Source organism: Cervus canadensis, chromosome 5 (genome assembly GCF_019320065.1).
Source record: "Cervus canadensis isolate Bull #8, Minnesota chromosome 5, ASM1932006v1, whole genome shotgun sequence".
Taxonomy (NCBI): Eukaryota; Metazoa; Chordata; class Mammalia; order Artiodactyla; family Cervidae; genus Cervus; species Cervus canadensis.
The window spans coordinates 56,700,384-56,724,508 of record NC_057390.1 but is presented as its reverse complement, the minus strand read 5'-3'; the positions used below and the strand labels follow the sequence as shown (position 1 = coordinate 56,724,508).

At 37.2% G+C, this 24,125-nt stretch overlaps 1 protein-coding gene across 5 annotated transcripts in view; it reads left to right on the top strand.

Annotated features, from left to right (window-relative positions):
- The window catches only part of USP34 (ubiquitin specific peptidase 34), a 224,607-nt gene that overhangs the window by 18,499 nt on the left and 181,983 nt on the right, over nucleotides 1-24,125 (top strand). For all 5 annotated transcript variants that reach the window (XR_006269446.1, XM_043468840.1, XM_043468843.1 and 2 more), the window contains exon 2: nucleotides 22,988-23,075. Coding sequence is in view for 4 of the 5 variants with exons in the window: in XM_043468840.1 (XP_043324775.1) it covers nucleotides 22,988-23,075 (88 nt within the window). In the remaining variant the exon portion in view is untranslated. The remainder of the gene's footprint in view (nucleotides 1-22,987; nucleotides 23,076-24,125) is intronic.

The window sequence follows — 24,125 nt, the reverse complement described above, 5'->3', positions numbered from 1 at the left end:
GAAAGAAACCCCATACCTTTTAACTATCACTCTAAATCCCCTGTCCTCCCAGCCCTAAGCACCAGTCTACTTCCTCTATGTATTTGCCTATTGTGAATCTTTCATACAAATGGAATTATAGTATATCTTGTGACTGACTTCTTTAACTTGGCATTTTCAAGATTCATCCTTATTGGAGAATGTATCAGATCTTCATTCCTTTCTGTGACTGAGTAATATGCCATTGTATGAACATACCACATTTTGTTATTAATAATTCATTCATCAGTTGATGGACATTTGAGTTGTTTCTACCTTTTGGCTCTTATGAATAATGCTTCTGTGAACATATGTGTAAAAAGTTTTCCATGGACTTAGTTTTTATTTCCCACAGGTTATACCTGGGAGTGGAATTGTTTGGTTAAGTGGTAACTCAGTTTTACTTTTTAAAAAACTGCCACCCTGAGATGGAGGTTCAAGAGGAAGGGGGCTTATCTAATCTATGGCTGATTCATGTTGATATATGGCGGAAACCAGCACAATAATGTAAAGCAATTATCCTCCAATTAAATAAATTTAAGTGGATTTATGGTAGCACAGTATTTCCAAAAAAAAAAAAATAACCACCAAAAACTGCCAAACTATTTTCCAAAATGCTGCAGCATTTTATATTCCCTTTAGCAGTGTATGAGGATTCCAGTTTCTCAACATCCTCACCAATACTTGTTATTTTGACTGTTCTAGCCATCCTAGTGATCTTACAGTGGTATCTCATTGTGGTTTTGATTTGCATTTCCCTGATGAATAATAATGAATATCTTTTCATATGCTTATTTGTCACTTGTGTATTGTTTTTGGAGAAATGTCCTTTGAGATCCTTTGCTCACTTTTTAGTTGGGTTATTTATATTTTTATCATTGCGTTGTAAGAGTTTGCAATTCCCCTCCCCCCATACTGTAGGTAGTTGTGTCACTTTATCAGTACTGTCCTTGGAAGCACAGGTTTTAATGTTGAAGTTTAATTTATTTGTTTATTTTGTTGCTTATGCTTTTAGTATCTCATCTATTGCCTGAATCTATTGCCAAATCCAAAGGCATGAAGACTTACCCTATGTTTTCTTCTAAGTTTTATAGTTTCGGCTCCTATATTTAGATCTTTTATCCATTTTGAGTCAGGTTTTTGTACATGATTTGGGATAAGGGTCCAACTTCATCTGTTTGCATGAGGCTTTCCAGTTGTTTTAGCACCATTTGTAGAAGAAGGCATTTTGCTTTGAGTGGTCTTGGCAGCTTTGTTGGGATCCTGTGACCATGGATGCATGGCTTTGTTTTTGTATTCTCATTTCTGTTTTGTTGATTTGTATGTCTTGATTACTGTAGCTTTTGAAGTGGGAAAGTGTGGATCTTCTTTTTTGAAACTGTTTTTGGCTGTTCTGGGTCTGTTGAGTTTCCATATGAATTTTACAATTAGCTTCTCAGTTTCTACAAAGAAGCCAGCAGGGATTCTGATAGAGTGCGATAAATCTATGGATAAAGCTGAAGAGTATTACTATTTTAACAACAGTAAATCTTGTTACATGAACATGGGATGTCTTTGCATTAAATATTTTAAAAACTTTTTTCAACTATCAGTATAAATTTTGCACCTATTTTTTTTAAATATATTCCCAAGAATTTTTTTTAATGCTATTGTAAATGGAATTGCTTTCTAAGTTTCATCTTTCCATTGTTTGTTGCTGGCATATAGAAATACAGTTGATATTTGTATATTGATCTTGTTACCTGCAATCTTGTTAAAATTGTTTATTCCCTTTAGTGATTCTTTAGGACTTTCTTAGGATTTACATAAGATCATGTTGTCTATGACTAGAAACAGTTTTACTTCCTTCTTTTCAATTGGGATGTCTTTTGTTTCATAATATAACCCAAATCTTACATCTTTGGCTGGCTCCATCAGTGGTTCTCAAAATTTGGTGTGTGGACCCTGGGGGTCCCAGAGAGAGCTTTTCAGGGGGTCTGAGAGGCAAGACATACTTGCCTTTTGGTTGATGTTTTCACTGGTAGTGCAAAGGCATGATGGATAAAACTCCTGGTTATGTTGCAAGAAATAAAGACAGTGGTGTTAAATGGTTAATGTAATCTTTGCTGCCAAGCACTTGCTGTTAAAAAAAAAAATTTCACTTGATGCCTTTGAAGTAATGGAAATTAATACTATTAAATCTCAAAAGCTTGTGTGCATGTCTTTAATATTCTGTGATATGAAAAATGCATATAAAGCATTTCTTATGTGTAGTGCAGTATACAGATGGTTGTTGTAGGGAAGTGCACTCATGTGATTGGGTTGTAAGCTGAAGTAGTTGCTTTTTCATGAAACACCATTTTTGTTTGAAAGAATGATTAGCTCAAGTTATCCAGATATGTGTGTGTGTGTGTATAATTCCTTGGGTGGCTCAGAGGTAAAGAATCCACCTGCCAAGCAAGAGATGCAGATTTGATCCCTGGGTTGGGAAGATTCCCTGGAGAGGGAAATGGCAGCCCACTTCAGTGTTCTTGCCTGGAAAATTCCATGGACTGAGGAACCTGGCAGGCTACAGTCTGTGGGGTCGCAGAGTCAAAGGACTGAATGACTGAATAGCAAAAACAGTATGGTGTGCATTTTCTGGAATGAATGAAGCAAGCATGTCACTTCAGAGAAGGCTGAAAGTATTAGTTTTCAGTTACAAAATTGAGCTTTCAAGAAAAAAAACTTGGAGAACTTGTACCTGTCATTGTGAGTTTGACAGCTGCCCCAAACTTAGATTTATTGTGAGATTGATGGAATTGTTAATGTATTTTTTTGATATTGTAAAATGAAATATGTGAACATTGGAAAGATAGGCTTAACTTAGTGAATTGATCTTTTGCATATCTCCAGTGCGTGATGTTATATAGTCATTTATGGACCAAAGATCTATTCAGAGACCAAGATAGATCAACAGATTTTCAGTTCAGCTCAGTTGCTCAGTCGTGTCTGACTGTTTGTGACCCCATGGATTGCAGCACGCCAGGCTTCCCTGTCCATCACCAACTCCCACAGTTTGCTCAAACTCATATCTATCAAGTTGGTGATGCCCTCCAACCATCTCATCCTCTGTTTTCCCCTGCTCCGCTTGCCTTCAATCTTTCCCAGCATCAGGGTCTTTTCAAATGAGTCAGTTCTTCACATCAGGTGGCCAAAGTATTGGAGTTTTAGCTTCAGCATCAGTCTTTCCAGTGAATATTCAGGACTGATTTCCTTTAGGATGGACTGGTTGGATCTCCTTGCTGTCTAAGGGACTCTGAAGAGTCTTCTCCAACACCACAGTTCAAAAGCATCAGTTCTTTGGTGCTCAGCTTGCTTTATAGTCTGTCACATCCATACATGACCACTGGGAAAACCATAGCTTTGACTAGATGGACCTTTGTTGGCAAAGTAATGTCTCTGCTTTTTAATATGCTGTCTACGTTGGTCATAGCTTTTTTCCCAAGGAGCCAGCATCTTTTAATTTCATGGCTGCAATTGCCATCTGCAGTGATTTTGGAGCCCAAAAAAATAAAGTCTGTTACCGTTTCCATTCTTTCCCCATCTATTTGCCATGAAGTGATGGGACTGGATGCCATGATCTTAGTTTTTTGAACGTTAAGCTTTAAGCTAATTTTTGCACTCTCCTCTTTCACTTTCATCAAGAGGCTCTTTAGTTCTTCACTTTCTGCAATAATGGTGGTGTCATCTGTGTATCTGAGATTATTGATATTTCTCCTGGCAGTCTTGATTCCAGCTTGTGCTTCATCCAGCCCAGCATTTCTCATGACGTACATGCATAAGTTAAATAAGCAGGCTGACATTATACAGTCTTGATGTACTCCTTTCCCAATTTGGAACCGGTCTGTTGTTCCATGTCCAGTTCTAACTGTTGCTTCTTGATGTGCACACAGATTTCTCAAGAGGCAGGTCAGGTGGTCTGGTATTCCTATCTCTTTAATAATTTTCCACAGTTGTGATCCACACAGTCAAAGGCTTTGGTGTAGTCAATAAAGCAGAAGTAGATGTGTTTCTGGAACGCTCTTGCATGTTCGATGATGTAACAGATGTTGGCAATTTGATCTCTGGTTCCTCTGCCTTTTCTAAAACCAGCTTGAACATCTGGAAGTTCACGGTTCATGTTCTGTTGAAGCCTGGCTTGGAGAATTTTGAGCATTACTTGGCTAGCATGTGAGAGGAGTGCAGTTGTGCGGTAGTTTGAGCATTCTTTGGCATTGCCTTTCTTTGGGATTGGAATGAAAACGGACCTTTTCCAGGCCTGTGGCCACTGCTGAGTTTCCCAGATTTGCTGGCAGCACTTTCACAACATCATCTTTTAGGATTTGACATAGCTCAACGGATTTTAGTGTAACTAGTGCAACAGTACTAATAAGGTCTTAGAGTTCACATTGCAGTTTTGGTATAATATTGAAGAAGAATATCCAAAATATCTGACAAGGCTATTGAAATAGTCATCCTTTCTTGAATTTCCATATTCACATACTTGTAAGGAGGGATTTTCTTTGTTTGCTTTACCAAAACTATGTGCAGCAATAAAATGCAGAAGCAGTTAATGAGAATCCTGCTGTTTTCTGTTAAGCGAGACTCTAAACATATTTTCAAACATTTAAAACAGCAGCGTTTAAGTCACTGATGTTTTAAACTGGAAAATGGTTAATGAATTTGTTGTTTCTAAATTAGTAAATATTCCTAAATTTTAGTTCAAAACGCAATAAATGATAAATATAAATCACCTAAACATAAGTTCTTTTAGGTCTTCAGTTTTTAAGCAGGTAATGGAACCCTGAAAACGAAGTTTGTTTATGCTTGGCTGCCTAATCTTAAAAATTTTCTCTTGCTTATTTGGGACTTTGTTACTCTAATCCCTTCATCATGGAGATTACTCAGGGTTTAGTTCTTTGCTGTGTATATTATAAAGAGGTTGAAGCAAGGGTTGAGTCTACTCCCATGACTTCATTATGTTTCAGAGTATATTTCCTACCCGGATTGATTTTCCAAGTGTCAGAACAGTGTCCTGAACTTAGTGCTAGACATTTCTGTTTTAGTATCCTTTGTCTTCAAAAGGCTTCCCTTGTGGCTCAGTTGGTAAAGAATCCGCCTGCAATGCGGGAGACCTGGGTTCCATCCCTGGGTTGGGAAGATCCCCTGGAGAAGGGAAAGGCTATCCACTCCAGTATTCTGGCCTGGAGAATTCCATGGACTGTATAATCTATGGGGTCGCAAAGAGTTGGACACGACTGAGTGACTTTCCCTTTCACTTTGTCTTCAGATTCAGCAGAAGTGAAACTGAGTACTTCCGTGTTGTGCTCATACTCATTTTCCTGCTTGCTGCTTTACCTGCATCTTGCTTAACTGTGAATTTCTCACACTGGAGTTTATTTTAGTACCTGTCCTCCCTTTCAGACTTTAGAATAGTGCTTCTGAAACTTTAATGTACATATGAATGACCGGGAGATTTTTTTTTAAAACACAGATTAACTCAAGCATTCTGGAACTTTGCCTGACATTCTTCATTCAGGCAAAGTTTGCAGATGCTGCTGATCTCATTGGTTCTTAGAACATTCATTGAGTAGCAAGGCCTTAGAGTACATTAATGTCATTATTCTGCTCTTGTTTTTTTATACTGTTGTTGTTATTTTGATTACATATATTTTTAAAGTTCCAAAAGACGTTAATCAAGTCAATATTCAATTAGGTTTACCCACATTTATCCTTTTAGTTGCTCTTCATTCTTTTTTGCATCTCTGGGCTTTCATCTGGGATCATTTTTCTTTCAGCATTTTCTTTAATGTGGTTATGCTGTGGATGATCTTTCCTGTACTTGCTTGTCTTTTTTCTTAAATTTTAAGAAGTTTATTGTTTTCGCTGAGCTGGGTCTTCGTTGCTGTGCAGGCTTTTCTCCCGCTGCAGAGAGCAGGGGCTGCTACTCTCGATGTGGTGCTCAAACTGCCCCTCGCGGTGGCTTTTGTTTTGGAGCGCGGGTTCACAAGTTGCACCTCCCAGGCTCTAGAGCACAGACTCAATAGTTGTGGCAAACAGGCTTAACTGATCCTCCCGGCTTGGGACTAAACCCATGTCTCTTGCATTGACAGATTTTTTTTTTTTTTAAACCATTGAGCCACCAGGGAATCTCCTGTTTATCTTTTAAAATGAAAACAAAATATATTTTCAGACAAGCAAACACTGAAATAGGGTATTGAATTACAAATTTGTGAATGCTATTGCTGCTTTTAATAAGTCATTTTATTAAAAAAATTTTTTTTGGCCTGTCTGCGTCTCTCTTTGTATTTATTTGCTTGGGATTCATTCTTGAATCTGGTTTAAGTTTTAAAAAATTAGTTTTGTAGCGATTATTTCTTCAGGTATATGTCCTGCCACATGATTTTGGCCTTTTGGAGCTTGTTTTATAAACTCTGTGCTTTTCAATCATCTTCCTTGTCTCTTTTGCTCTGTTCTGTGTTTTCCATCCTTTTGTCTTTTGTGTGTGTACTTCAGTCTAGATACTTTATTTAAAAAATATTTATTTACTTGATTTTATTTTTGAGTGCATCGGGTCATAGTTGTGGCAAGTGGGATCTTTGCTGCAGTTTGTAGACTTCTCTAGTTGTGGCGCTTGGGCTTAGTTACCCTGTGGCATGTGGGACCTGAATTCCCCAGCAAGGATCAAATCCGCGTTCCAGGCATTGGAAGGTGAATTCTTAACCACTGTTCCACCAAGGAAGTCCCTAGATACTTTTTTATATTTGACCTTTCTTCCTTTTCCTTATCCTTCCTTAAATTGTATGTAATCTAGTATTAAAGCCATCTATTGAGAGCTTAATTTCAGTTACTGTATATTTAATTCTAAAGCTTTTGATTCTCTTTTAATAGATTTTAGAACTTTGTTGTAATTCTGTATCTTGATATTTTGAACATGCTGGTATTATAAAATTCAGGTCTGATAAATCTATCTCATTTTTTGTCTTACTGTTTTTTTTTTCCCCCCTCTTTGTTTTGATTATGTGGTTTACGGTCTTTTTTTGGGTATACTTTAGTGTGTTTTTTTTTTTTTTTTTAACTTTGTTATAGAAAGAGTTAAACAAACAAAGAGTTAAATAGTCATGTGTAGAAGTAGGAAGACTCATATTAATGATATTTATGAACCTCTCACCCAATCAGTAATTATTAACTCATAGGCAATTTGTTTTTATTTGTTACCTTTGTACATTTCAGTGTAGCTCTCTAAAAGACAAATGCTTAAAAAAATATGTATTCATAGTATCATTGGTACAGTTAAAAACTTAATATACAGAGTATCTAGTGAGCAAATTTCTGTCATAGTCTAAAGTTTTTAAAGTTTTGTTGTTTAATTTTTCCTTTATTTTGAATCTAGATTCAGTTGAAGTCTATTGTAGTTGCTAATTCTTCTTCTTTTTTTTTTTTTCTTGGTGGCTGTGCTGCGTGGCTTTCAGGGTCTTAGTTCCCTAACCAGGGTTTGAACACATCCCCTTGACAGTGAAATTGCGGAGTCCTAACCACTGGACTGCCAGGGAGTTCCTGAATTTATTCATCTTATAACTAGATGTTTGTACTCTTTGACTGACATCATCTCATTTATCCCGCCTCCACTCTGCTGGCAACCACCATTCTGCTGTCTTTTTCTCTTGAGTTGAGCTTTTTAAGATTCATGCATAAGTGAGACCAAGTAGTGTTTGTCTTTCTCTGACCTATTTCACTTAGCATAATGTCTTCAAGGTCCATCCATGTTATCACAAATGGCTGAATTTATTCCACTGTATGTATGAACCACATCTTTCTTACCCATTCATCCATCAGTGAACATGTAGGTTGCTTTGAGGCTTTTTGTTGTGAAAAATGCTGCATTGAAGATGGGGGTATAGTATAGATGTCCTATTGAGGTAGTAATCCATTTCATTATGATACGTACCCATAAGTGGGATTACTAGATTATGTTCTATTTTTGCATTTTTTGAGAAACCACCATACTGTTCTACACTGTGGCTGTACCAATTTACATTCCCATTTACTGTGCACCAAGGTTCCCTTTTCTCCAAATCATCACAAATTACTTGTTACCATTTGTCTTTTTTTATAATGGTCTTTCTAACAGATGTGAGGTAATAGCTCATTGTAGTTCATTTGCATTCCCCTAATGATTAGTAATGTTGAACATCTTTTAAGTAACCATTGGTTATTTGTATTAATATGTTGTCTTTGGAAGAATGTCTGTTCAGGTCATTTGTCATTTTTAATTGTTTATTTGATTTTTTTGCTTATGAGTTTCTTGTATATTTTAGATATTAACCATTTATAAAATAAATGGTTTGCACATACTGTCTCCCTTTCTGTAGGCTGATTGTTTCTTTTGCGGTGCAGAAGCTTCTTTGATTTAGTCCTACTTGTTTATTTTGTTGTTGCTTCTTGTGCTTTTGGTTGTGATAGCCAAAAAAATTGTTAATCAAGACCACTGTCAAGTAACTTTTCCTTTATGATTTTGGTTTCAGATCTGATACATGAGCCTATAATCCATTTTGAGTTAATTTTTGTGTCTGATGCAAGCTAAGGGTCCAGTTTCATGCTGTTACAAGAGCTATTCAGTTTTCCCAGCACCCTGTGCTGAAGAGACTGTTCTTTCCCCATTGAATATTCTTGGCTTCCTTGCCAAATATTAGTTAACCATTTATGCATGGGTTTATTTCTGGCCTTTTCTTTCTGTTCCATTCATCTGTGTGTCTGTTTTTATGCCAGTGCTGTACTGTTTTGATTATCATAATTTTGTAATATAATTTGAAATAAGGAGTTGTGATGCCTCTAGCTTTGTTCTTTCTCAGAATTGCTCTGGCAATTTGGAGACTTTTGTGGTTTCATGTGAATTTTAGGAATGTTTTTTCTACTTTTTTGAAAATGCCTTTGAAAGTTTGAGGGATTGCATTGAATTTTTATTTTTATTTTTTATTTTTTGCATTGAATTTTTAAATGGTTTTAGGTATTATGGACATTTTAACAATGTTAATTCTTCTGCTCTTTGAACGCAAGACGTCTTTCCATTTATTTGTGTCTTCTTTAGTTTCCTTCCTCCTTGTCTTATAGTTTACAGATTTTCCACCTTCTTGTTTTTTTTAAATATGAATATTTTTACTTCTGAATATTTTATATGATGCTACTGTAAATGAGATTTTTTTTTAAATGAGATTGTTTTCTTTTTCAGATAATTCGTTGTTAGTATATTGGAAAATAGCTTATTTCTCTATGTTGATGTTGTATCCTGCTACTTTAGTGGATTTGTTCACTCTTAACAGTTTTTTGTTTGTTTTTGGTGGAGTCTTTAGAATTATTTTATTATACTGTTTTATATTTTGACTCGATCTTCATTGTGTCATGTGGGTTTCGCATTGTGGTGTTGGAGCTTCTCTTGTTGCAGTGTATGGGCTTAGTTTCCCCCAGGGTATGTGGGCTCTTAATTCCCTGGCTAGAGATCAGACCTGTGTCCCTTGCATTGGAAGGCAAATTCTTAACCAGTGGACCACCAGGAAAGTTCTAGGATTTCTTTATGTGTGAGAGGTGATCATGTCATCTGCAAACATGATACTCATACCAGGGATGAATCCCACTTGATGATGATGTGTTGTTGTTCAGTCACCAAGTTGTATCCAACTCTTCTTGACCCCATCAACTGCAGCATGCCAGGCTTCCCGGTCCCTCACCATCTCCTAGAGTTTGCCTAAGTTCTTGTCCATTGAATTGATGATAATTGTGTACAGTCCTTTTAAGGTGCTGTTGAATTTGGTTTGCTAGTTGGTTTTTTTTTTTTTGGTTTGCTAGTATTTTGTTTAAGAGTTTTTGCATGTATGTTCATCAGAAGTATTGACCTGTAGCTTTCTTGTATCCTTATTGGACTGTGGTATCAGGGTGATGCTGACAGGTGATAACGGTAAATGAGTTTGGGAATTTTCATTTTTTTTTTTCAGTTTTTTCTTTTAAGGATCTGAAAAGGATTAGTGTTGATTATTCTTTAAATATTTGGTAGACTTTGCTAGTGAAACTATCTGGTCCTTGGCTTTCATTGTTGGGAAGTTTTGATGACTAATTCCACTCCCCTGATAATTATTGGTCTGTTCAGATTTTGCTTATGATTCAGTCTTTGTTGTATGTTCTTAGATATTTGTCCGTTTTTGTAGGTTGTCTAACTTGTTGGCTTATATTGTTTATGTTCTTGCTGTTCAGTCACTCAGTTGTGTCCGACTCTTTGTGACCCTATGTTCTCCAGCACGCCAGGCTTCCCTGTCCATCATCTCCTGGAGCTTGCTTAAACTCAGGAAAACATCAGGTTTACATCTTTTTCTATTGGGTGTCCATTAACATTATCTTAGCTATATTTATTTTTAGCAGTTTTGCCACTTAACCTTTATGCTAAGAGTTAACTGATTGATACACCACCATATTATAGTAAAAGCCTTCATTTCTGAAGGACAACTATTCTGGGTTTCTTGGTTGGCAGTTTTTTTCTTTCAGTGCTTTGAATATATCATCCCATTCTTCCTGGACTTGTAAGGTTTCTTCTGAGAAACCCACCAATATAGCCTTATGGGGTTCCTTTGTGAGGAAACTCTTTTTTTCTCTTTCAGATAATTTCATTATAATATGTATGGGGGGATCTTTTTGAGTTGAAATTTTTGGGGAATTATGAGTTTCATGAACCATGGAGGTCCAAATATGTTTATAGATTTGGACAGTTCCCAGCCGTTATTTCTTTGTAAACTACTGCTCCTTTACCTTCCTTTTCCTTCTTGGACTTCAGTAATGCGTAGGTTATTTCTCTCATTGGTATCCCAGTTTCTGTGGGCTTCCTCTACTCTTCTTTCTTTGTTCTTCTCTGCTTGGATAATTTCAATTGAACTGTCTTCCACTTCATAGTTTCTTAATCAAGTCTGCCATTGATGCTCGTTACATTTTTATTTCATTCATTGTATTTTTTAGTCCTGGAGTTTTTGCTTGTCTGTTTTATTATAATTTCTTCTTTTTTTTTTTTTAACTTCTCATTTTGTTTGCATTATTTTCTGATTTCATTGAAATTGTCTTTCTGTGTTTTCTTGGAGCTCACCAACCTTCCTTAAAAAAAACTTCTTTGAAAAAAAAACAAAAACAAAAAACAACTTCTTTGAATTATTTATTTGACAAAATTGCAGATCTCCATTTCCTTAGAGTTGGTTACTGGAAAATTATTGTGTTCCCTTGGTGATTTAATGTTACCTTGATTTTTCATGTTCTGTGGTGCCTTGAGTTGCTGTTTTTTCCTGTAGGGATGCAGTAGTCTTCAGTTCTTTACTGACAGGCTTTGGGAGAGACATGTCTTTTGTGAGCCCTGTTAAGAATTGTGAGGCTTTCTCAGACCTTTTAAAGTGGATGTGTCTGTTCCTCATTTCTTACTCTCTTTTGGAGCATCATTCTAAGATGGTGTATCCTCTCCTGACCTTGCAAACCCAGGTTGAGCGCTGACAGCCTCTCATGTGCTTTTCCTGCAGCTGTGCTGACTTCTCAGGTTAGTCCTTTCTCCCGCCCTGCGGAGTCTGGACAGCTGTTTGCTCACGCTCACTAACTGTCTGTGAAGGCTTGCTTTTGCTGCCCTTAGGGGTGCAGTCAAGGGACCAGCCACAGGGTGAGAGTGTGTGAGTGAGGTACATGGAAAGTCCTGGGTGCTTATGTGGGGTTGGGGCATCTTCAGACAAGATCTCTCTTGGCACTGTGCTGTGTGAACTTGGGGGAAGGGTGTCACAGGTAAAGTGAAATTGTTCCTCTTAATCTCTTAAGTGTGTCCCAGTCTTGGATTTTTTTTTTTTTTTTTTTTTGCATCAGAACTTCTCTGCAGTACTCCTAGACATTCACAGAGGCACTGTTATCTGTGGTGATTCTTAAAATCAGTGTTCTTTGGAAGATGGTAGAAAGCTCCCATTTTGCTATTTTGATGACATCACTATCTACTGATGTACTTATACAACTCAAGCTTAGATTTGTCTTTTGTATAATATTAATATAACTAATTAAAATGGAAATAAACTATGTTGTCTATGTATCTGACATTTTTTTTCACTTGTATTCATTGTAAGTTATCCATGTTGCTTATTAGCATATCAGTAGTCTGTTTCTTTTCATTGTTGACTAGAAAACTGTAGTTTTTTTCTTCTTTGGACAGGTGGTTTGTTTCTAGTTTGAGGCTGCTTCAGTTCAGTTCAGTCGCTCAGTCGTGTCCAACTCTTTGCGACCCCATGGACTGCAGCATGCCAGGCCTCCCTGTCCATCACCAACTCCCGGAGTTTACCCAGATTCATGTCCATCAAGTCAGTGATGCCATCCAACCACCTCATCCTCTAACGTCCCCTTCTCCTGCCCTCAATCTTTCCCAGCATCAGGGTCTTTTCCAGTGAGTCAGTTCTTTGCATCAGGTGGCCAAAGTATTGGAGTTTCAGGTTCAGCATCAGTCCTTTCAATGAGTATTCAAGACTGATTTCCTTTAGGATGGACTGGTTGGATCTCCTTGCAGTCCAAGGGAGTCTCAAGAGTCTTCTCCAACACCACAGTTCAAAAGCATCAATTCTTTGGTGCTCAGCTTTCTTCACAGTCTAACTCTCACATCCATACATGACCACTGGAAAAACCATAGTCTTGACTAGATGGACCTTTGTTGGCAAAGTAATGTCTCTGCTTTTTAATATGCTGTCTAGGTTGGTCATAACTTTCCTTCCAAGGAGCAAGCGTCTTTTAATTTCAGGGCTGCAGTCACCATCTGCAGTGATTTTGGAGCCCAAAAAAATAAAGTCAGCCACTGTTTCCACTGTTTCCCCATCTATTTGCCATGAAGTGATGGGACTGGATGCCATGATCTTAGTTTTCTGAATGTTGAGCTTTAAGCCAACTTTTTCACTCTCCTCTTTCACTTTCATCAAGAGGCTCTTTAGTTCTTCTTCTCTTTCTGCCATAAGGGTGGTGTCATCTGCATATCCGAGGTTATTGATATTTCTCCCGGCAGTCTTGATTCCAGCTTGTGCTTCTGCCAGCCCAGTGTTTCTCATGATGTACTCTGCATATAAGTTAAATAAACAGGGTGACAATATACAGCCTTGACGTACTCCTTTTCCTATTTGGAACCAGTCTGTTGTTCCATGTCCAGTTCTAATGGTTGCTTCCTGACATGCATACAGATTTCTCAAGAGGCAGGTCAGGTGGTCTGGTATTCCAGTCTCTTTAAGTATTTCCCACAGTTTGAGGCTGCTTAAATAGTTTTTATTTATTTTGCTTTTTTGTGGTGGTGTTGCTTCATTGGCTACCTGCCCAGACTAATTCTATAAATTCTGGTTGCCCTGCTGTTTGTAGTCACTGATGTGTGTTTACAGACAGACAGACCAAGACAGCTTTCTGTGAGTCCTTCCTCACTCAGGATAGCTTAGTGGTTTTGCTTATTTGTTTCTTGAAACTATTTTAGTTTCCTGGTACCCTTGTTATCCTTTTTTTGGTTTGTTTATTCTTGCTATTTATCTGTTGAAGAAACTACTGATTACCTGGATCATTCCACCCATAAAGGTTTTTCATTTTGGATCTTGCTGTTGTATCCTTGTGAAATTATAGAACATTTTTCCTGTCTCCTGTATTTTTATAATTCGATTATTAGATTTAGAGGCTGGATTAGATTTAGATTAGATTTCTTGGCAAGACTTTTATAGAATGTGTTGTATTCTGTCAGAAGGCAGATAATGTCGTGTTGTTGCTTTTTTTTTATAATGCCAGCAGCCATTGCCTAGATCTTTTACTTCATTATTAGTTGCGAAATAGTGATATTCTTTTTATTTTTTTATTTTTTTTATTTTTTATTTTTGATATTCTTTTTAAAAATAATTTTATTTCTTATTTTTGGCTCTGCGGGGTCTTTGTTGCTGCATAGGTTTTCTCTGATGGCAGAGAGTGGGCGCTGCTCTCTAGTGGCGTGCGGGCTGTCACTGCAGTGGTCCCTCTCGTGGAGCACCGGCTCCCGTGTCAGGGCCAGTGGTTGTGGCGCGTGGACTCAGCAGTTGGAGCTCCTGAGCACAGGCCCCGTAGTGGGGACGCATGGGTCAGTTGCTCCGCGCGTGTGGGATCTTCCAGGATCAGGGACCAAAGCTGTGTCCCCTGCAGTGGCAGGTGGATTCTTTACTACTGAGCCACTAGGGAAGCCCCCAAATGGTGATATTCTAATCCTGTCTTTTGTTTTTTTTTTAATTGGCTGGTCTATCTGTATAAGTAGAAACTTCCTTTTAGTACCTGTTACTCTGAATTACTGTTTGTACAGAAAGGATACATTTCTCAGTTTTCTCCTTTTATTTTCCAGTTTCAAACAGTGAATTCTTTAAAACTTTTAATATCTGATTGAAATTGGTCCCTTTATTTTTCAGGATTATTATAACATTATGTCATTAAAAAGTAATGTTTTTAGTTTTATTCACCTAACTTTTGGAGAGTTATTTTATATCAGTTTATAAAGAGAACCCTCTTTTTTCCTAATGTATAGTTTTTCATGGTCAGGATGACTTTAACTTGTATTGGTAGACTTTTAGGTTATTTCCAGTCTTTTGGTATTCAAAACAGTGTTAAGTTGAGTATCATTGGGTGCTATTTTAGATGAGAAAAAGTGTGTTAGAAAAAGAGGATTAAAATAGTACTCGGGATCAATGTGTTTTTCATTTTGATAAATACTGTCTAATTTTTACTGATGTATGAAAGCATAAGTATGTATGTAGGAGGAGAAGGGGATGACAGAGGATTAGATGGTTGGATGGCATCACCAGCTCAATGGATATGAGTTTGAGTAAGCTCAGGGAGATGGTGAAGGACAGGGAAGCTTGGCATGCTGCAGCCTGTGGGATCACAAAGAGTTGGACATGACTGAGCAACTGAACGACGACAAATGTTTTCTTTTGAGTTTATCAATACTAAGTGTTATTTAAACTTTTTGCAATCTATTGGTAAGAAAATATTGTACTTGAGTGGTATGTTTGAACCTGATCTGTATCATTTTTTCTTTTTTAATCCTATTTACTTTTTAAACCTATTACTATTTTAATCCTATTTACTTTTTTTTTTACCTATTTAGTTTTTCTAATGTTTTCTAATGTTTATTTGAGCTCAAAGAGGTTACTGTTTTGTAAAGACTTTTCCTGGTTTGTGGTTCCTTTGAGGTTTTGCTTTTTGTTGTTTTTATCTATAATTAAACTTTTTATGTGCTCAGTTGTATCAATTCAGAACAGTTTAAAAATGCCACTGCCATCTTCTATGTTATCTAGTATTTCAGTTGACTTTAAAGACTCCCAAACTACAGATAGGACCTGACTTGCAACTTTGTGATGGTGAGAAAGTGATATACATTCAGTGGAAACTACTTTGAATTTTGGTCTTTTCCTGAGCTAGCAATATGTATGATACTCTTGTATGAGGATGGACAGCAACAGTAAGCCCCATAGCTTGCAGTCAACCTTGCTCCCAGTCAGCTTTGCAGTCTTGAGGGTAAACAGCTGATATACTTACATTCTGTACCCTTAGAGCCACTCTGATTTTAACTTTAAATACATTTATTAGATAAATTCCATGAGAGGTTCAGCAGTTTACTATAAAACAGGCTTTGTGTTAGATGATTTTGCCCAGCTGTAGGCTAATATAAGTGTTCTGAGCATATTTAAGGTAGGTGAGGCTAAGCTATGATGCTTGGTAGATGAGATGTAATAAGTGACTTTTCACGATTTATAGTATTTTCAACTTACAATGGGTTTATAGGTATGTAATCACATTGTAAATCAAGAATAGTCTGTAATAATTATTTGTTAATTTTTCATGAGTTTGCTCATTTAGATTTACCCATGTGTTTATTTCCTTCTTAGGGATTTTTTTTTTTCTGCTTTTTGCTCTTAGATTCTTTTCCTTTTCCCCCCTTCTTCCCCATTTGGAAATACCTCTTAATCTTTTTTAAAATTTGATTTTCTATTCATGACCAATCAGTGATAAACATAATACATTTGTCCAAAGTTTTGTTTCACCCTTCCCCTTGAGGTCTACCCTTGGTATCAAATTCTAGATTGAGGCTTACTTGGGTGTACAATTGTAGATTAACCATTATTTTAACATTGTTTTAATGTTTTAAAGAACAGTTTTTTCTTTTGGTTAGAAGTCTGCCTCTCAATCCGTGTTGTCGTTACTCTATGTAGTCTTTTTCTCTGAAGATTTTACTAAAATTTTCTTTGGAAAATTTCTAATATGTGCAAAAGAATAATATACTTACGGTATTAAAAGGTAAAATTTGTCAGTAGTTCATCCAAATTCATAACTATGTAGTACCTTTCTTTAATTGTCTTGTATTCACTTAACTGGCCCCTTGAATGGTCTTTTAAATGTGTTTGTAACTCTATGTCAAGTAGTTAATACTTTACCTTCAAGGCAGCCGGTTTTAAAGAATTTATGACATGATTGTTGACAGAATTTCCTGATAGCATCTTGTTCATTATTTAGTGAATCAAGCCTTAGATATATTAGCTGCCTCAACAGCTTTATCTTCACATTCCTTTATTGAGCTGTTACCTAGTACATTATGTTTCTGGTAATTGTCTCTTCCTTTGCACATAATGATCCTTCTGACTAGGATTCCATCGCCTGTGAGCTTCTTTGTCATCACTCCTCCTTCTTATTCCTTTTCCACTGTCCTTCTTGCTTCCCTTTTTACTAATTCCTGTCTTTCAGTTATTTCTTTTAGGGAACTTTCCTTAATCTTTTCCAAGACTTTGTTTCCACTTCCTGCTTGTTAGGTTAAGAAAAAAAAGTTGGAGTTAATGATGATGAATTGTACTAAAAAAGTTTTCTTCAACTAGATATTGTTCAAATAGGATTGGGAAATTTTTTAAAAGTGTAGAAAGTATTCTGTATTTAGATTGCTTTGCAAATTGTTTAAACTACTGTGATGGCTGAAGTGGAAATGACAACCAGTGTACTGCTTTTATTCTTTTGAAATACAAGATGCAGAACTCCTGTCAGTGGACCAAAATCCTAAGAAAAGGTCCTGTGTCAAAAGATCAGTGAATATGTATTATTCCAAGTTTTAAAATGATGCATTAGTTGTAATTTCTATATACCCAAGGAACAGCTCAGGCTAGGTGTGCTAGCTGGTTCTGGTCTCCTGGGTTGTTCATACTTATTTTAACCATTTTACCCACCTGCATAGGTCTCTGTGGCTAACCTTGCTGCTGGCTAGGGTTCTGGATAGGGCCCAGCTTCTTGCACGTACCATTCTTTTGGGACTTTGCTGAGAGTATGCCGTCTCCTACATACAAATGAGTTTCATTTCAAGAGTGTGTTTTTAAGTCCAATGAAGTTAGCCTAGGTACCCAACTAATACAATCAGCTATATGGTATTGTACTATAATAGATTTGACACTTTTCACAGAAATAATACATATAAGACAAAAATGAAAACATTTTTAATCTTTTAAATTTTAATTTCAAGTACAATACCTTGAAGAGTACAGTAGTATAGTACAACAGCTGGTAACAGGGTCTGGCATCGAGTGAAGAGAAGAGTCGCTGACTGTGGGAGGGAGAGGAGATGGTAGAGTACTGCTGTCCTCCGCGCACTGTACAGTCCAGGACACACGCACAGCCGCTTGTAGGGGATGCGTGCATGGCATCATTTGTGAGGCACGTGAATTGACTTAGGTGATTGGGCATGCAAACACACGTTCACATCTCTGAAAGTTTGCAACTTGAAGGTTCATATGTAGGGGGCTTTTGTACCCTTCTTACTGGCTTGTAAGAAGTATATGAGGTTGTGTTCAGCACTTTTGGCCTGGTCGGTGGTCATGAAGTTTTTCATCTGATAATTGTGAGATTGTGTATGGAAATACTTACCCTTTGCTTGGGGTAAGATCTTGGTCGTATCTACTAATGGTTTCTTACTAGACTTGTGGGTTTATGCCTCCTATCATAGGTTTCCTTTTGGGATTGTGCTTGCCATCATATCATCATAATGTCCATTTGTGGTTTTGAAGTTTTCATGAGCATTTTCTTTTTAAATCTTAAGTGATGAGAACCATTTACTTTTCACCTTATTTCCATCCTGCTACCTCACACATTGTGTCAGTTGGATATATTTCTTTCAGCTACTGAACTTTCTTCCTTTTGAGGGATGTCTGATTACCCAGCCTTAATGTTTCCAATTCCACTTTGATCTCTTCTCTTGGGCTATTATTTTTGGTGTTCTCTAGCTCTTGCCTGGAAAATTCCATGGACTGAGGAGCCTGGTAGGCTTATAGTCCATGGGATCGCAGAGTCGGACACGACTGAGCAACTTTACTTTACTTTACTTTAGATCTGTGTGACAATCCTCCCACTGTTCCCTCTTATCTGTCTGGGTGGTTGGCCCTTTAGAGTTGGAATACAGTTTCTCTTCTATAGGAAATGGTGGAAGGATTTCTTAAAGTTGCCTCTCTTCTTTCCTTTATTTATTATATTGTGGACTTTAATGGATCTTTTGTAAAGATCAGTGACTTCTTTTAAACTGAAATTTGGGCTTCTCTTTTTTTTTAATTGATTTTTAATTGTAGAAAACACATAACATAAATTTTCTCAGCTATTTTTAAAAAAATATTGGAGTGTAGTTCATTTATAATGTGTTAGTTCCTGGTGTACAGCAAAGTGACTTGTTTATATATAGATATATATTTATATTTTCATGATAGGTTATTCCAAGATATTGAATACAGTTCCCTGTGCTGTACAGTAGGAATTTGTTTATTTCATCTTAACCATTTTTAAGTGTACGGTTTAGTGTTAAGAATATTTACATCGTTAGGCAACAGGTCTTCAGAACTTTTTCATCTTGAAAACTGAAACTCTGGGACTTCCCTGGTGGTTCAGTGGCTAAGACTCTGTGCTTCCAATGCAGGAGGCCCGGGTTCAAACCCTGGTCAGGGAACAAGATCCCATGTGCTGTAACTAAGACCTCATGCAGTCAAATAAATAAATAAATATATATTAAAAAAAAAAAAAACTGAAACTCTGTACCCATTAAACAATTTCTCACTTCTATCTCCCACTGACAACCACCTTTCTACTTTGTTTTTGGTGGATTTGTTTACTCAAGATCTTTTATAAGTAGAATCATAACAGTATTTTGTTTTTTTGTGCCTGGCTTATTTACTTGGCATGATGTCCTCAAGGCTCATTCATGTTGTAGCATGTGATGGGATTTTCATCTTTTTTTAAGGCAAAATAACATTCTTCTGTATGTATGTAGCACTTTTTGTTTATTCATCTGTTTGTATACATTTGAGTTACTTCTATCTCTTGCCTATTGTGAATAATGCTGCTATGAACATAGGGTACAAATATCTCTTTGAGGTTCACTTTTCAATTCTTTTTCATATATATACCCAGAAGTGGAATTGCTGAATCACATGGTAATTCTTTTTGAAATCTTTTGAGGAAGTACTGTATTCTTTTCCATAGTAGTCGCACCATTTAGTATTCCCACCAGCATTGCTCAAGGCTTTCAGTTTCTCCACATCCTCATCTATATCTGTTATTTATTATATTTTAATAGTAGCTATCTTAAAAAAAATTATTTAATGGTTGTGCTGGGTCTTCGTTGCTCTTGGCTTTTCTCTAGTGGCGAGCAGAGGCTACTCTCTAGTGGCCATGCATGGGCTTCTCAGTGCAGTGGCTTCTCTTGTTGAAGAGCATGAACTCTAGGATGCGTGGGCTTCAGTAGTTGCAGCACTTGGGCTCAGTAGTTGTGGCTCCGAGGCTCTAGAGCACAGGCTCAGTATTGTGGTGCATGGGCTTAGTTGCTCTGCGGCATGTGGGATCTTCCTAGACAAGGATCGAACCTGTGTCTCCTGCATTGTCAGGCAGTTCTTTACCACTAAGCCACCGGGGAAGTGGGGAAGGCAGTGGCAACCCACTCCAGTACTCTTGCCTGGAAAATCCCATGGACGGAGGAGCCTGGTAGGCTGCAGTCCATGGGATTGCTAAGAGTTGGACATGACGTACTCTTGCCTGGAAAATCCCATGGACAGAGGAGCCTGGTAGGCTGCAGTCCGTGGGGTTGCTAAGAGTCGGACATGACTGAGCAACTTCCCTTTCACTTTTCACTTTCATGCATTGGAGAAAGAAATGGCAACCCACTCCATTGTTCTTGCCTGGAGAATCCCATGGACGGGGGAGCCTGGTGGTCTGCCGTCTATGGGGTCGCACAGAGTCGGACACAACTGAGGTGGCTTAGCAGCAGCAGCAGCAGGGAGACCCAATAGTAGCCATCTTAATGGGTGTGAAGGGATAGCTCATTGTGGTTTTTTATTTGTGTACTTTGTTTTGAAATCATGAGATTTGAGCCTTCCATCTTTGTTCTTGTTTTACAAAATTGTTTTGGTTATTTGGGATCCTTTGAAATTCTATATAAATCTAAGGGTAGAATTTTGTATTTCTGCAAAAACACTGTTGTGATTTTGGTAGGGATTGTATTGATTGTATAGATCACTTTGGACTGTGTTGACACTTAATGACATTAAAAGTTCCATGGATATGTGACTTCTGTTTATTTGTATCTAATTTGTGGAACTCCATGGACTGCAGCATGCCAGGCTTCCCTGTCCATTACCAGCTCCCAAAGTTTACTCAAACTCATGTCCATTGAGTCGGTGATGCCATCCAACCATCTGATCATTCTCTGTTGTCCTGTTCTCCTCCTGCCTTCAGTCTTTCCCGGCATCAGAGTGTTTTCAAGTGAGTTCATTCTTTGCATCAGGTGGCCAAAGTATTGGAGTTTCAGGTTCAGCATCAGTCCTTCCAATGAGTATTCAAGATTGATTTCCTTTAGGATGGACTGGTTGGATCACCTTGCTGTCCAAGGGACTCTGAAGAGTCTTCTCCAACACCACAGTTCAAAAGCATCAATTCTTTGGCGCTCAGCTTTCTTTATAGTCCAACTCTCACATCCTTACATGACTACTGGAAAAACCGTAGCTTTGACTAGATGGACCTTTGTTGGCAAAGTAATGTCTCTGCTTTTTAACATGCTGTCTAGGTTGGTCATAACTTTTCTTCCAAGGACAGGCGTCTTAATTTCATGGCTGCAGTCACCATCTGCAGAGATTTTGGAGCCCCCCAAAATAAAGTCTGTCACTGTTTCTAGCGTTTCCCCATCTATTTGCCATGAAGTGATGGGACCGGATGCCATGATCTTAGTTTTCTGAATGTTGAGTTTTAAGCCAACTTTTTCACTCTCCTCTCTCATTTTCATCAACAGGTTCTTTAGTTCTTTTTCACTTTCTGCCATAAGGGTAGTGTCATTTGCATATCTGAGATTATTGGTATTTCATCTGGCAATCTTGATTCCAGCTTGTGCTTCTTCCGGCCCAGCGTTTCTCATGATGTACTCTACATATAGGTTAAATAAGCAGGGTGACAATATACAGCCTTGATGTACTCCTTTCCTGACTCGGAACCAGTCTGTTGTTTCATGTCCAGTTCTAACTGTTGCTTCTTGACCTGCATACAGATTTCTCAGGACGCAGGTCAGGTGGTCTGATATTTATTTGTTTATTGTTTATTGTGATCCACACAGTTTATTGTGACCCATACAGTCAAAGGTATATAGTCTGATCTAGAACAGGGAGAGGTTTTTATTTTTACAAATGAAAGTTAAGCCATACACAGTTGGTAAGTAGTGGAAGGATGTTAGTATAATGGAACATCTTACTAGTTCATAAGAGATTTTCCACCATTACATTGTTTTATAGTGATTCATGCAAGGTTTCTTGTGATTAAAGACAAGACTCTAGTAGTATATGAAAAAAGAGTAACAAAGCTGACATTCCTCAAAAATGCCTTCTTGTGCATGTGATTGCTTTATTGCCTTCAAGAACTCCTGTATTTTCTACTTTGTAGAGCTGTGTGGCGATGCAGTCATAAAAAAATGATAGATTCATGAGAATTATTACATTCGATCTTTAATTTTTTGGAAATGATCTTTGTTAGAATTGAATGCCCTCAAGCACCTTCATATCAAAAGATGAAGCATGAACCTCATGGTTTAAAGCTGAAGAATGTTGATTGACACTAGTTAGCACAAATGTCAATAGGTTTAACTGTGCTTGTATTTTGTAAAAAAGCTTAAATCAGACTAGTTACTGCTTTTATCAGTGCTCTGGTTATGGTTTCACAGGTTGTAAGTAGTCTGCTGGTAACATTTTATTGTTAGTCTCATTTTCTTTATTGCAAGATTTTATATTATGTGAGGATTCATAGCAATGTTTACATGACACAGTAGGGAATGCCTGTACAGAGAGATTAAATGTTTTCAATATGAAACTCTTGGCTTTCAGCTATCTGAATGTTCCAGACCCAGCTCTCTCTGGTTCAGCATCTCCAGAGAAACTTTTGGAGGTCCTGTGTGTGTGTGTGTGTGTGTGCACGTGTGTGCCACAAAGGTGGGTGGGGTGGGAGGGCAGTCAAGGGTATGGGGGTTTGTCTAACTCCTTCTTAATAAGACTCTACTATTTTTTAGCCTCATTTATATTCCTCCTTTTAGAAGTACTCAGTGTTTCTAATTTCTGAGTTTTTCTGAGACTTTGTGGACAAAGTATCATATTAGTCATTAATTAAACAGATCTATTTTCTTTAGTGAAAGCAAAAGCAGATTACGTGAAATATCTGTAAGTCTAGTTTTTTTTTTTTTTTTTTAAGTATTGGCTTTTTTTTTTCCCGGCTACTGTGTATAGCATGCAGGATCTTAGTTCCCCAACCAGGGATTGAACGTGTGTACCCTGCAGTGGGAGCATGGAGTCTTAGCCATTGGACTGCCAGGGAAGTCCCTGTTGACTTTAATATTGGTTTAGCATTGTTTATTCATAATTTAAAAGTTACTTTTTCTACTTTCTTTCAGTATCCGATATAGAAGGTGGTGATGGACTGCAGCTCAGAAAGGAACATACTCTCAAAATATTTGCTTATATCAATTCCTGGACACAGAGGTATGCGTCTTTAAGTACTTTGAAGACTAACTTTGTGAGTTGTATTTTACTTTATATTTTAATTTTTTGTTTTTTTTGGTCACACCCACGTCGCTTATATTATCTTAGTTCCCCAACCAGGGATTGACTTTCACTCTTGGCAGTGAAAGCATGGAGTTCTAACCACTGGATCGCCAGGGAATTTTTAGTTACATTCTTTTTTTTTTTGAAAAGCTTCATTTATTCATTTAGGCCAGGCCGCAGGGCTTATGGAATCTTAGTTCCCTGACCAGGGATTGAACCTATACCCCTGCAGTGGAAGCTCAAGTACTAGACCACCAGGGAATTCCCCCTTGTTGTATTTTAAATTAACATTGTCATCAAATTTTTTCTTTAGGGTTTTGGTTACCTTTTGTCATTAAATCACAGTTTATCAATATTAAATCTTCTCCAGTTATTCTTGGGATCATTCATGGTTTTGTTTTTAAAACATGAATTGTTTAGAAATATGGGAATGATTCTGTCATTACTTAGAAACATGGAATTGACTGGAATGGTAAAAAATAGTTATTTTGAGAGATTGAACAATCATTATGTCATAGCTAGAGATCTATAACAAGCTTAATCTTTTAAAACAGTATTATAGTAGAGGACACTTTGACCGTTCTGGAAGCTACTTTCTATTTGTTCCTTCCATAATAATTATGTATATTAGGTTAATTTTTACATTTCATATATATATATAGAAAGAATAAAATTTTACAGAACAGTCATTAATATAACCAGTGTTTAGCAGGGATTTGCAAATTACTGTTCCTTGACATGAGTTTAGCTGGTCATAGCTAAAAAATTTGTTTACTTATGTACCTATTTGTTTAAAGATTCTTAGCTCTTCTGAAATTTTTTGGGAAAAGAAAATGTTTGAAGCATTGTGTGCAGTGATTAATGAACACGTTAAATACAGTAATAACATAGGTGAATGTCGTGAGGTAACAGACTGATCATGGAGTTTATCAGAATAGTTTAATTTCAAATAGCATTTGCTCTACAGTAACATCCCTTTATCCTGCG